The 15023-nt window shown below is 50.9% G+C and overlaps 1 protein-coding gene across 2 annotated transcripts in view; it reads right to left on the bottom strand.

The window, feature by feature from the left end:
- Nucleotides 1-15023, bottom strand: part of OPA3 (outer mitochondrial membrane lipid metabolism regulator OPA3) — an 82889-nt gene that overhangs the window by 28373 nt on the left and 39493 nt on the right. Inside the window, exon 2 of one of the 2 annotated variants that reach the window (XM_058529610.1) lies at nucleotides 9427-10554. The exons of the other annotated variant lie outside the window; for it this stretch is intronic. Within the exon in view, the coding sequence (XP_058385593.1) occupies nucleotides 10154-10554 (401 nt within the window). The 3' untranslated portion in view covers nucleotides 9427-10153. Of the gene's footprint in view, nucleotides 1-9426; nucleotides 10555-15023 lie in introns of those variants that run through there. 2 annotated transcript variants of the gene reach the window in all.

The following is a 15023-nucleotide window of genomic DNA, read 5'->3' on the forward strand; positions in this document are numbered from 1 at the left end:
TTTAAGCTGTTAAATTTTGGAGTAATCTGAGAAGTAACTAATACACGTGGTGTAGTAGAGCAAGCCTGGCTGCTTGAGAGACAGAGAGAAGACCGTGCTCTCTGGACTGGAGTGAGTTTGGGGGCAGGTGCTAGGAAAGGAGGTCCGAGAGAGAGGCTAGGTGCAGCTGAGCCTGTACACCTCGTGGGGAGCAGTTTGTGCTGAGGAAGCCAGAGAAGGCATCCATTATTGAACATCTCACTCCTGACTTGAACTGTACATGTGAGCCCAAATGTTCCAAAGGCCCACACCCACGCCCACCCAAAGGGCCACCAGAGGAGCCAGGCAGGCATGTCTTTGGAGACGGCTGACATTCAGCTGGGCTGCAGGACCATTTGGTTACTTGGTTCTTCGTTTTCCTGGCTGTGCATGAAGCACGGGAAAGATTGCTCGTTGTGCTCTGGTCTCTGTTCCAAGCCACCCTAGGCTCCCCTCCACTCAGGGAGGATTGTTGGGGGAAGAAAAGGAAAAAGCAGAAGTTGCTGGAAGACATCTTCTGTCTTGTGAAAGCCTAGGTCCCTTGAGGAAATGATGCTGGGTGTCCTGGAGGGGAGGGGTTCCTATGGTGACAGAGATTCTCCATGAGCCAATCACCAGTAAGCAATGAGAACTTTCTCTGCAAAAGACCCCTGTGACCCTCAAGTGACCCTGGGCAGTGGGGGAGGGAGCACCCCAGATGAATAAGATTGGGGTTCCCATCGGTTTAGCAGAGGACAGGGTGTGAGTTAGATAAGATTGGATTTAAAAAAAGAAGAAATGGGGCCGGCCCCATGGCTTAGCGATTAAGTGCTCTCGCTCCGCTACTGGCGGCCCGGGTTCGGATCCCGGGCGCGCACCGGCGCACCGCTTCTCCGGCCATGCTGAGGCTGCGTCCCACAAGGAGGGCACAGGGCTGGAGCAGGGCACTCTGAGGGACCTCATTCTTACCTGAAATCTTCTCATTTTACTCAAGGACGTGCATTTCTGTGTTATTACATAATTGGAACTTAACTTAGGAAAGCTGCAGAGAGCAGAGCTTTCATCACCAGCATGACCAGCCGGGTACCACACCCCCATGTGACTGCGGGCACCCCAGATGTGATGCAGACATGGGGGTGACACAACATCTGGCCCCACGTCCCTAGAAGATGCTCATGCTCCAGTAGGACATGGTAATTCTGGGGATGCTAAGGACTGGAAGACAAACTGATCTCTGCTTACACGGCCCCCCAACTCCAAACTGGCAGATACTCCACACGTGGCCCCTCCTCCAGAGCACTTTTAAGATAATACACAACATTCACCTGCCAAATGGAATGCTGGCTCTCGGTTTCATCACTGAAATTCTCTGTGCTTCAGGTTGTTAACGTGGGGCAACAAGCAAAACTGAGTCCTAGAGGCTGGGAGGGATTAAGTGGGGCTGTGATGAATAGCACTGACCTGGTACTAAGCCCTCAATAGATGGACATTACTATTATTATTATTTTATTCCATGCAACCCAGATGTTCTGGAGGAAACAGGACACCTAAGACAAAAGACACAAATTCTCCCCCAAATCAACCTTGTAACATAAACACAGCATTTTTTTTTTCAAGGAAGTTGAGAAGCCATTTCAGAAATGCATTTCAACCATAGGTGAGCGGATATACACAAACTGTGGTACAACCATTCAGTGGAATATTATTCAGCGCTAAAAAGAAATGAGCTATCAAGCCACAAAAAGACATATTGATAATATGGAAACTGAAATACATATTGATAAGTGAAAGAAGCCAGTCTGAAAAGGCTACGTACTGTATGATTCCAACTATATGACATTCTGGAAAAGGCAAAACTATGGAGACAGTAAAAAGATCAGTGGTTGGGGGCCCGTCCGGTGGCGTGGTGGTTAAGTGCGCCCGCTCTGCTTTGGTGGCCTGGGGTTCGCAAGTTTGGATCCTGGGCGCGCACTGATGCACCGCTTGTCAAGCCATGCTGTGGCGGCATCTCATATAAAGTGGAGGAAGATGGGCATGGATGTTAGCCCAGGGCCAGTCTTCCTCAGCCAAAAGAGGAGGATTGGCATTGGATGTTAGCTCAGGGCTGATCTTCCTCACCAAAAAAAAAAAAAAAAAATTAGTGGTTGGCAGGGGCTCAGGGTAGGGGGGGGTGAACAGGCAGAGCACGGGGGATCTTTAGGGCAGTGAAATCACTCTGCAGGATACTATAATGGTGGATACGTGTCATCAGACATTTGTCAAAAGCCACAGAATGTACCACACCAAGAGTGAACCCAAACACAAACCATGGACTTTAGTAACGTATCAATATTGACTCATCAATTGTCATAAATGTACCAAGCTAATGCAAGATATTAATAATAGTGGCAGCTCTGTGTGTGTGTGTGTGTGTGTGTGCGTGCGTGTGTGTGTAGGGAAGGGGGTATATAAGAGCTCTCTGTACTTTCTGCTCAATTTTTCTGTAAACCTAAAACTGCTCAAAAAATAGTCTATTAATTTTTTAAAAATGCATATCAAGGAGCTAAGGCACAAGAATAACTCAGATAAGTTTGAAAACAAGAACAAGACTGCTGCATTGCCTAGATGAGATCAAAATACATTTTCAGACTCTTGTCATTCAAAATGTGATGGTGAACTTATACAGTGATGTGTGTCAATTATTTCCCAATAAAACTGGGAAAAAAAGGGAAATTAATTAAAGAACGTGAATATGAACAAAACAAAAAACCGTCACGATGATGGCGCAGGATGGACGAACGGAGGACAGAACAGGATCGAGACAGAGGTGCCCGTGTTGAGTGAGTGTAGCAGATGCTGCTATCCAGTCTCGGGGGTGAGAAGGAAAAGGATGGACTGTTCCATGCGCTTCGAGACACTAGCCACCCATTCATTTGGAAAATTGAAGAATGAAGATCTCAACCTTACAGTCATCAAAAAACAAAACACAATGCTTAATTTCAATGAACGACTTAAATACAAAAAATACTTGAATAAAAACATTAGAAGAGGCCGGCCCTGTGGCTTAGCGGTTAAGTGCATGCGCTCCGCTGCTGGCGGCCCGGGGTTCAGATCCCGGGCGCGCACCAGACACACCGAGTCTCCGGCTATGCTGAGGCCGCGTCCCACATACAGCAACTAGAGGGACGTGCAACTATGACATACAACTATCTACTGGGGCTTTGGGGAGAAAAAAGGAGGAGGATTGGCAATAGATGTTAGCTCAGAGCCAGTCTTCCTCAGCAAAAAGAGGAGGATCAGCACGGATGTTAGCTCAGGGCTGATCTTCCTCACACACACAAAAAAATATGTATTAGAAGAAAGTAGAGTTGAAGATATAAATCCCTGAGGTAGGGGAGCCCTTCTCAGATAAAGACAGAAAAAAACAAATGCCTAAAAGGACAAAGACAATAGACGTGGTTACTTTATTTATTATTTTTTTTAAATTTTATTTATTTATTTATTTCCCCAAAGCCCCAGTAGATAGTTGTATGTCATAGCTGCACATCCTTCTAGTTGCTGTATGTGGGACGCGGCCTCAGCATGGACGGAGAAGCGGTGCGTCGGTGTGCACCTGGGATCGAACCGGGCCGCCAGCAGCGGAGCGCGCGCACTTAACCGCTAAGCCACGGGGCCGGCCCAAGACGTGGTTACTTTAAAATGAAAAACTTCAGCAGGACCACACACACCAGAAACAAACATTAAAGAGACCACGAGAAAAGCATTTTTCAAAAGCAGCACAAATGTCCAGTCAATGGCTGAAAAGATGCGCAACCTACAGGGAAACAGGAAAATGCAAATTAAAAGAACAATGAAATTCCATCGTGCAATTCTACGGTTTGAAAAATTAAAAACTTTGATAATTACAAGTGTTGACAGTTCCTCAGCCATTCCAAGGAGCTTGTAGGGGGCATTTTTATATGTATTAACTATAAACTTTTTAACATATTCAGTTCTTTCACACCTAAGGAAATGTTCACTCTGGCCAGAGAGGCACAGGCTGACTGCTCAGCGTCGCAAGAGGAAAGAAGGGGACAGCGTCCACGCCCACGAAGGGGGATCTTAGGTAAACCTCGCATGGCCAGACCACTCCTGAAAGGGGTCTGCCACAGTTCCCCCAAACTGGAGACAGGATTACTTTCAGAGGGGACTTCGGTTTCTCTGAAATGACTGAACTTTTATGAAGAGACTGCAATTTAGAAAAAATAAATATCAAGGCACAAGGATGTGCCCTTAGAGGTGGGCATCTTGGACGTGACAGAGCCCATGGTGCACCTCAGGTCCATGTCAGCCCTTCCCTGGTGGCGGCACCCCTGGGGAGCCTGACCTGGGCACCGCCTTTCCAGGGGTGAGGGGAGCCCCAAGACCAGGGGCCCAAGTCCAAGCCTGCCGCGTCTAATTGCCTCCTTCCTCCAGCATGTCCCAAATGGACACCAGGAGGGTCCGCTGAGGGAGGAGCCGTCAGATGAAGAACGTCAGTTACACAGCTGGAGAAGGAGCTCAGTGACGTCACTCGTTAGTAAAGACAAGGACCGTCTTTCCGGCCCGCTGGCTACAATGCAGAATAAATAACAAAAGCCTGCCGGAGAGGGCCCAAATCTGAGCCCACCAGGGGGAGGGAAAGGCAGGCAGGGGCTTCTCACTATCTCCCCACACATGGTTCTGCTGCAGCCTCACCAGCTCAGGACGTGCCCATGTTTCCCTTCTAGGTGCACAGAGCAAAAACTTTGAAGCCATCAGTGACTCCCCACATCCCATCGCTCAGCAAATCCTGTCTGCTCCACCTTTGAAACGTTACCATGCCCAGAATCCCTCTTCTCCCTATCAGCCACCATCACCTCCTGCCCGGACAATCACAGTGTCCTCTTCACTGGGCGGGCGGCTCCCACCTCTGCCCCCAACAGGGTTGACAGAGGGATCCTGTTAAAACTAAGTCGCCCCCGTCCCTCCTCTGCTCAGAGCCCTCCTGTGGCTCCCGCCTCACGCAGAGTAAAAGCCCAAGTCTTCACCATTGCCCAAGGCGCCCACTTTATGCAGGCTTGTATAATACATACACATGAATATGCTTTTCCTTATGAAATGGAATAAAAGAGAATAGAAAGTAACAGAGTGCATTTTGCACATGCTAAGGGCAAGTATTGTCTAGCGAAACTTTTGTTCTAACAAGATATATAATATATAATGTATGATATGAATATACAATCCATGTGTTATATAATACATAAAATGGGTTTTATGTTCATAATACATATTAGATATACATATGTATCTGTAGTTTTTCTTCATAAAATGGAATACAATAAGATAGGAAACATCAGACTGCACTGCACATATTAAGGGTAATTATTTACTGAAACTTTCATTCCAATGATATATATATATGCACATAAACAACACACAATATACAGTGTTATGTTACATATTACATAAAATATATTTTTATATTCCATTATATACTATGTCACATAATGCATGAATTATGCGATATTTATAAAGGGTGAATTGTGCATTATTATATAAATCTGTAGATGGTGGATTACATAAACTAAACGTCTTGCGTGGCTTGCTGCCGTAGATCCAGATGGAGGTGGAGACCTGTGTGCAGTGGGGTTACTAGGGGGTCTCTGGGAACAGCTCCTGTGGGTGGGGAGTGATGCAGGCAGGGATGGGCAGGGGGGAAGCTAAAGTGCAATGCAGGCCCAACAGTTGATCCGACGGGATGCCGGAGCCGGTATGATGCTCCAGGTTGTGCCAACTGAGGCAAGGGGGCCGGCCTTTGTTCTCCTGACCCCCTTCCCACCCCTCTCCCCTGGCTTACTCTATTCCAGGGGTCGGTAAACTCTTCATGTAAACGGTCAGACAGTAAATATTTTCATTTTTGAAGGCCATATGACATCTATGGCAACTACAGTACTCAACTCTGCCACTGTAGTGCAAAAGCAGCCACGGAAAATAAACACACGAATGAGGGTGACTGTGTCCAATAAATCTTTATTAACAAAGACATACGGCGGGCGGGCCGGATTTGGCCCGAGGGCCTTAGTCCAATAACCCCTCCTCTACTCTGATAGCCATAACCCCTGGCTGTTCCAGAAACAGGCCAACCCCAGACCGGCCTCAGGACCTTTGTAAATACTAACGAGCCTTTCTTATTCCTTGGCAGCTGCCTTCGGGGCTCAGGGCAAAGTCGCCCCCTCCCTGATCACCTGATCTAACTCAGCCATCCCCGTTGCTCCTGGACGCAGACGCCAGGTTAGGTCTTGACTTCTTTACTGTCATCTCCCACACTACACGTCAGCTCCATGATGGCGGGACCTTGTCTTGTTCCTGGCTCACTCCCATCTACTCGAATGGGGCCAGGTGCGCAGTAGGTGCTCAGTAAACATCTGTCTAACGAGCAGTGGATGATGCCCACTCGATTCTCCTTTGGACATGCTTCTCCTCTCCCTCTGTTCATCAGGGCTGAGGGACCCAGGCCTGGCCACTCCGAGTCACAGGAGCTAGCACAGGGATGGCTGTATGGCCAACGGATCAGGTAGAACGTTATGAAGTCCCTTTTCTCCTGGAGTGGCTCCCTCTAGGCAAAACATAGGGGGCAACAGGGCCTGCCAGGAGACAGAAGAGGCAGAGCCCTCCAGACACGGTTTGAGGCTTTTCTGAGCCAGTGTGAAGGCGTTTCTGTTCTTTCCGCCCTAGTCCTGAGTCCCTCAGGAGGGGAGGAGGCTGATGCAGCCCGGCCCCTCCCTCCCCTATCACCGTGGGGCAGGCAGGTAACATGGGAAAACCAATGTCTGTATGTGCCTCTGTCCCGGCACTGGACCGCGAGGCCCCCGAGGGCAAGGTCGGTGCTGTCTCGGTCACGGCTGGGACCCCAGTGCAGCACAGGACAGGGCACACAGCAGGCACCTGGGCAAAGGTTTCTTGAATGAAAGAATAAACAAAGGACACTTCTCCTAACAGGGATTTCTTAAATATAAAAAAAATGCATCGACTTGAAGACAACCGACCTCATTTACAAATTTATTCTACCCCCTCTCCCCAAGTCCCAAATGTATACAACCCTTTAGCTAGGAGGAAGCCAGAGCAGGGAGCCATCCTCCGGCCTTGTGCATTTTGAGGGGACTCTTTCCACTTCCACATGGCCTGATCCCACCGTGCACTCCCACCCAGCGGGTGAAGCATCCCGCGAGGTCTGGCCACAGGTACGGACGCATCACGTCTGAGCTTTGAGCCTCGACGTGAGGGCAACACCACATCACAGGGTCAGGATGGCGCAGGGGTTAGGAGTGGGGCTTGGGCCCATCCCACCTCTGCTTCCCCCCGGCCTGTGTGACCCTGGGCAGGTGACTTTCCCTCTCTGTGCTTCAGTTTCCTGATGAACGAAACGAAGAAAATGATGTTGTGGGGATTATGTAAAGCACTTAGAACAACGCCCAGCACACAACCAGAGCTCAATAAACTTGACCTGTTACGACAACGGCCACTATTCATTGACATGATGGGCAGGGGACGGGAGCAGTCACAGTCCTCGGCCTCCAGCAACCTGTGCTCGAGAGGGGCTGGTGCCCAGTGGACCCCCCGAGTAACCATGGAAACCAGGCACTGAGCCAGCTCACCGGGCTCTATCTCCCCCCGCTTCATGCAGTGGTCTCTCGCTCTCTTGCCTTCTTCCCTCATCATTTATCCCACTCAGGTCTCTTCCAATGTTAAAGACGCTCCCACCAGGGACCCACCTCCTCAGCTCCCTCTACATCAGCTTCTCCCCCTCTTCTAGAAGGAATTCAGATGATGTTTCAGAACCCCAGTTTCTTGGTTTTCTCTCTGGGTAGGTCTTGTGTCTGGCTCATTTTTACCCCTCTGGGGAAGTGAGGTAAGGGAGGAAGGGAGAGAAAGCCTGCCCCTCCCACTTCACCTGGAGCTGCTTGGAAACGGTGGGATCTAACCCCATTCACTAAATGCTAAGATCCCGGTGTGCTCTGGGGCTGCTCTGAGAGGGCACTGAGGGCCCCCACTCTCAGTGCTGCCTCTGGGGTGTCTTGGGCCTCTGTGGAGATCCCTGCCCCTCCCCCCATAACCCACCTCCTCCACCTTCCTCCTGGCCCTGCACCACTACCCTCAAGTACCCTGTACCCCTTCTCCGTCTCCCTCTGTGCCCCTCACCCTCCTCTTCCTACTTCACCACCTTGGACAGCCAGTCCCTCACTGGCTTTGTGGCCTTGCACAAGTGCCTTTGCTTCCCCTGGGCCTCAGTTACCCCATTTGGGAAAGAGTTCATAGGATGACTCTCTGCCCACTCACCCCCATCAGAACCCTCTCAGCTTCTCTCCTATTTTAGTGAGCTTTGTACCCCTTTTGGAGATCCATATTATGGTTATCAGACACACCCGCAAGATGACTTCCTCACCCAGGGCTCCTCTAATTGGGAAACATCTGGAATCCGAGAAATGGAATGTAGATGGGTGAGGCCCACACCTTTTCCTGCCTCAGTGAGGAATCGTGGAAGAGAAACCACGTAGTGAAGGGTGGTTCCCGGACTGTTCCTCTCACCTCGAGGGGAACGCCAAATGCCCCACGGGGTTGGCAGGAGTCCCAGCGTCCTCTTGGGGTGGGGAGGTGTAGTGAGTTGAATGGTGGCCCTCCAAAGGGTATGTCCACATTCCAACCCATGGAACTTTGTGAAATGTGAGCTTATTTGGAAAAGGGTCTTTGTAGATGTAATTAAATTAAGGATCTCGGAGTGAAATCATCCTAGATTTAGGGTGGGCCTTAAACCCAATGACAGGCGTCTTTATAAGAGACAGAAGAGGAGGAGAAAGCCACGCGAAGATGGAGGCAGAGACTGGAGATATATGGCCACAAGCCAAGGAGTACCTGAAGCCACCAGAAGCAGGAAGAGGCAAGGAAGGCTCCCCCACCAGAGCCTTCAGAGGCAGCGTGGCCCTGCTGACACCTTGATTTCAGATCTCTGCCTCCAGAACTGTGGGAGAATAAATCCCTGTTGTTTTGAGCCTCCAGGTTTGTGGTCATTTGTTATGGCAGCCCTAGGGGACTAATAAAGAAGGCAAGACCAACTGGTGGCCTAGTCCAGTGGGATGGAGGTGGGACTTGGGGCCACGGAGGCAAGAGGGTACCACTGCATGAAGGGGGACTGCTGGACCGCCCCAAGCCCCAGGGAGGAGGGCATGAGCACGCAGATCAGTAGATCTGAATGAAACATGGGGGATGTGATCATCTAATCTACGGCCGGTGTCCCCTGAGAGAGGCCACTGAAGAAGACGGGGGGAAGGTAGGAAAGGACACGTCAGGAAAGGCCCAGGGACTCTGAGGACAGGTACACAGGGGGCTGAGGCTGAAAGACAGGCTGGATTAGGTCTAGGCAGGCTCAGTTTTCCCACCACGGGGGGGGGGGGGGGGGCTGGGAGGGCACTGCCCAAGAAGACCCTGCACAGCCATTCCAGTGGGCTGTGCTATAGATGGAAGGATGAGGGGGTTCTGCTGGAACACTCCTCTTGGGGTCTCACAGGAAGGTACCACAGATCAGGCTAACGGGGAAGAGAGAATATTCAGTGGATCAATTGCAAGCCAGGATCCCCTTTTTTTCCCCCTCAAAGAGGGTGGTGATGCCCAGCTAGAGCCCACCTTAGAAGGTGAGGGGACAGACGTCCATTGAAAGACACTGCATTTCCTTACAATGGTCAGTACCGACTGACAAAGGGAAGCGGGTGTTTGAGTGTAAAGGATGAGGGTCCCAGAGAGAGGTAACACTGATCAGGTAAATGTGGGTTGATGGGTTGATTTGGCTCGGCTGCGGGTTCCATTCTGTTCTTCTGCCAGAAGCGTGAGCGTGTTGTCCTGCTGGCTGGGACCTCTAGGTCTGTGTGGTCTGGGGTGGGGGTGGAGAGACGAGCACTGCGGACTGTACCAATGAGCTAGAGGTCGGGGTGGGCTATGTCGAAACCCTTCACCTGCTGGGGGTGGTCCCAGTGGCAGGTACCACTGGTCAGTAGGGGGTGACTGAATCCCAGTTCCATCAAGATCCAGATGGTTTCTGCTGGGCCAGCACAGGCAGGGGTAGTGCGGGGAGAAGGCCACATCAGGGCACACACGGCCACGTCCAAGTTCAGGCTTTAGCAGGCTCCTATTCCTTGGACACGGACGCTGCCTGGGGCGCGGACGGCGGCTCCCGGGGGCAGAGCTGGGCGCGCACCTCTTGCACCTGAGCCCGCAGCTCCTCCAGGGCGCCCAGGGGCGGCGCCGCCTGCACCTGCGCCTGCAGGGCCTCGAGCGCCTGCGCCAGGTGGCCCACCTCGTCCCGCATCGCGTCCCAGGCGGCGCGCTGCTGCTCCTCCTTGTGGCGCTGCTGTGTCTGGTGGCGCCAGTACTCCAGCACCAGGCAGCCGCCGCCCACGATGAAGATGGTGGCCTCGCCCAGCAGCTCGGCGCCCAGCTCGGCGGCCGCCTCCTCGTTCAGCGGCTTGATGACTGTGCCCCGGAAGCCCATGATGCGCATCTTGGTCCGCATCTCCACCCAGTGGTACACTGCAGGGGAAGAGAGGGGTCAGGTGGTGCACCAGGAGCCCCCTGCAAGCCCCGCCCCTCCGTGTCTCAGGGTCCTGGTAGGAGCAATGGGTACAAGGCAGCCAGAATCACAGGGAGGTGAGGGGAGGCACTTCAGAATCACGATGGGGGGCACTTTAAACCTGGCTTTGCCCTGGGAATGCCATCTGGGGTAAACCCAAGGGCATCTTTTAAAATTGCCCAGAAGATTCTGGCAAGCAGCCAGGAATGAGAAACCCTGCCCCAGAGGGGAGGTCCTCGGTGTGGGGGCCACACCCCTGGAGGGCCATAAGGAGCTCCCAGGCCACAAAGTCCTGAGCTCAGCTGCCAGACGCTTAGCTCCCTCAAGCCACCAGCGGGCCAGCCAGGCGTCCTCCCCTGGTACTGTCACCCCACCCACTTCCCAGGAGAAAGGCAGACCCTCTTTCTTTCTGCCCAAAATGAATCCTCCCCAAATAAGGAGTAAGGGCTGCAAGCGAAGGGGACCTCTTGGATCCAAAGAAAGGGCAGCTGAAATGTGTGAATGGAGGCTAAGCGACCATGAACACAGGGTAACCAATGCTCTTCGCAAGTCTGGTGGCTTATCCTCGATTTTCACCAACCCTGAAGATGGAGCTGCCAGCTGTGAGCTTTTCGAAGACGTGAGGTTGTGGGCACATACCTTGGAAGAAGCTCAAGAGTTGACGGGTGCTGCTGCAACAAACACTTCCTCGCCTAGCTGCTTCTTTGTGAAGGAAGATTCTCTGCACTTGAGTCTTAAAAACCAAAGTAGAATGGATGCTGAACCCTGACTCACCCCTGCAACAATTTATATTCATCCAAGGACACAGGAAATTACTGGGGATGCCTACTCAGCTCATCTGGAGATTCATTTCCAACATATTTTATTTTTAATGTTTAATAATTATCCATGAAAATGCATCATATATGAAATGTTTTAAATTAATTGTGCACTAACAATAATTTTAAAGATAATTCAATCCAGAAGAAAATAATTTAACATTTAGAACCTTATGGTCACAGGAAGTTAAACAAAATTAAAATTTGAATTTCTGTACATATTTTGGTTACTGATGCATAATTCATTAGACAGAATTCCGTGGGGAAGGGAACTATAAATATACCTTAAGGACAAAGAGGAACAATGTAGAATTTCTGACTTGAAAAGAACAGCTTGTTTTTTTTTTTTCTTTGAAACCAGACATTGGCAGGCCCCAGATCACTAGAGTATGTGGATTGCATTAGATACTTCAAAGGAAGGATGCACCAGCTGTGTTTGAAATGTCAATACTCATAACACACCAGAAATTATATGAGCTTATGAACTATGAAGAGAAGTTTTAGTGGTCAACTTGAAAATGCACTAGGAGGTGTGGAAATTAATAAAAGAAACTTTAACTAAATTGAAGTTGGGAAACTTGAGTTTTAAGTCTTAAAGCTAAAGTCGGGGGAGCCTTAAGCCCTATCACAGGTAGTCAATTACACCAAACAAGAAGAGAAAGCCACTTGCATTTTCCACAGGAAGTAAAACCACTCTACTACAGAAGGAAGATTTCTCTCTGAACCTGGCAACAGCTCAGCCAATGAGAAACACCGCAGCTCAGCCAATGAGAAACACCGCAGCTCAGCCAATGAGAAGCTGTTTCCACCCTGAACTGTTACTTTCCCCCAATGGACTTTCCTTTAGAACAGCCCCTCCCTACTCCCCCTTTTTCTCTATAAGAGCAGCTCCGCTCCTTTGTTCTCTGGATTTGCCTGTGGTTTGCCATAGCATCACATCCCAAATTGCAATTCTTTTGGCTATTCCTGAATAAAATCATTTTGATATAAAGTAACAGGCAAATTTGCTTTCTAAGTTGACAAGGGTATATAGTTTTTCAATTTTTTAAAGGGATAGGGCACCAACAATGTTTGCTGAGCTCTGCCTGGAGCCAGCGGTAAGACTGGAGGAGTGTACCCAGGGCCCTCTCAGGAACTGCCAGCTGCTGCAGTCACTATAACTGCTAATTGTTATTTAGGCCCTGGTGTGGGGTTCCTGGGGTCCAGGCTGTGGAGACCCCTCCCACACTGAGGTCCTAGCATCAGGCCAACGTGGGGTCCCCCCGGGGCTCCGCCACCTACTGCCTGGGCAGACAGCCCGCTTTGAGCCACCTCTGTAAAACAGGGAGATGAGGACCATACACCAGCCCTGGTACGGGGCCCGGAGCTGGGTCTGTAACTGTCACCTGCTCCTTCATGTCAGGACCATATAGCGTAGTGGCCGGAGAGCAGTGAGGAGAGACAGCACCAGCTTCTGCTGGCATCTCTGGGTGAATGTCCCAGCATCTCAGTGCAGACAGAGCATGGGGACCTGGGCCAGGGGATCTGGGTGTGCAAGTGGGAGAGGGCACACTGGGTGGAGGGGGGCACACATCCAGGGCACAGGACATTAAGTCACAGGGGGTGTGTATGTGCATCTATGTCGGGGGGGCTTTCAGAGCAGGGGCAGATGGTGATCTCTCAGGCCAGTGGCCAGATTTGAGGTTCAGGAACCAAGGTCTGGGTGGGAATGGAAGGTTGGGAAAGAGGGGTAGTTTGTGAGGGGCCAGGACGGGACAAGACTGAGGACTGCACCAGACCTGGGGTCCAACGGGCCCCTGGACGTCTCCCAGAAACCTCACATTCACTGCATCCAAACCTGACCCCAGCACCCCCATCACACACACTTACTCCTCCTCCTGGGTCCATCCTGTCACCAGGCCAGAGACCTGGGACTCAGGTGTTCCCCTCCCCCCCTCAGCCTCTCAGCTGCGTGTCTGGTCCATTCGGCCTCTTGAATGTCTCTCCCACACACCCTCCGCTGTCCTGGTCCAGGCTCCATCCCAGCTCTGGCCAGTGTCCCCTCCCTGACTTCCCTATTCAGGGATCCTCTGCCCCTCCCATCACTCTGTGTATTCCTCTTGGAGTGCCTATCCCAACTGGGAATGATCTTGTCATCCAGTCACTTGTTTGCACGCTGTCTCCCACGCTGGACTGTGAGCCCCATGAGGGCGGGGCCTGGGGCTGTCACCGTCACTGCTGTGTCCCTAGCATAGTCCAGTACGAGGCCAGGCCCACAGATGATGCTCAGTGTATCTTATTGAATGTGTCAATAGGTCCCTGCGCCAGCCTCCTCCCCATCCGCTGGCCCAGCCTCACCCCTGCAACTGTCCTCCAGGACAGCAGCTCCAGGAGCTGCTTAAAAAACACCAAAAGCCAAAAAAACTGCCATTCTCTTCACTAATAAAAGTAACACACTGCATGAAAATAAAGTACTCAAACTACAAAATTAAAAGTCAAGGCCCAGTGGCACAGCGGTTAAGTGCGCGCTCTCCACTTCGGCGGCCCGGGGTTCACAGGTTTGGATCCTGGGCGCGCACCGACGCACTGCTTGTCAGGCCATGCTGTGGCGGTGTCCCATATAAAGTGGCGGAAGATGGGCACGGATGTTAGCTCAGAGCCAGTCTTCCTCAGCAAAAATAGGAGGATTGGCATCGGATGTTAGCTTAGGGCTGATCTTCCTCACAAAAAAAAAAAAAAAAAGAAAAAAGTCAAGGCCACCCCACCCAGCCCTGATCCTTAGGCCCACCTCAGACGGACCCCCAAATCTTGCCCTCATCAGCCTTTCCCCCTGGCATTATCTCCCTGACATCTGATAATAAGTGGATATCCCTCATCTCTATTTCTGAGTTTTTCAACTGTAAGTGTGCTTGTATTTACACAATTATTTTCTATGGATCCCCCGGCCCCAGTATAAAAGATGAGCATTTTGTCCCCATGCAGCCTGTCTTTCCTCCGCCCCCCATTTTCACAAGTGACTCGTATACATTTCTTATTCTAGTATTATACTCTTTCCACTGTCTCCCTCAGCTCCCAGCGTGGCCAGGGAGGCAACAAAGCGGTCTCCCCTCCCCGATGCCCCCATCGCTAGGCCAGATCATCCTTTCACGTTATTAGGGTTTAGCGCACAGGCTGTTCAGTGGCTATAACAAGGCTCCTTGTACCCTGTGCATTGGCCAAGTCAGAAAAATGAAAAAAAGCAGCATATACAATGTGGCGATCATGGAAACAGCATTTAGTGTGATGAGACAGGCTAGAGAGGAGCCCTCGGGCATGCTGCGTCACGAAGGGGGCCACCCGGAGCAGCATTCTCAGCATCAAGGTCAGATGGCTTCTCTACCCTTAAACTGTCCATCAAGCCACTGAGAATTCCACCACATGCCAGTGTGCCCTTAGCTGGACCATGATTTTCTAGAATGACTCTGTCTTCCCTCACATGGTATTTCTAAAACTGCAAGTCTTGTCCCATTAGCGGGCCATGAAATCAATTTAGCTGCACAAACCAGCTTAAAAATGTGATCAAGAATAGAATAGAAAATATTAGATGGACCTTGAGGGCATGACGCTATGTGAAATAAGTCAGACCAAGACAA

Source organism: Diceros bicornis, chromosome 34, assembly GCF_020826845.1.
Source record: "Diceros bicornis minor isolate mBicDic1 chromosome 34, mDicBic1.mat.cur, whole genome shotgun sequence".
NCBI lineage: Eukaryota > Metazoa > Chordata > Mammalia > Perissodactyla > Rhinocerotidae > Diceros > Diceros bicornis.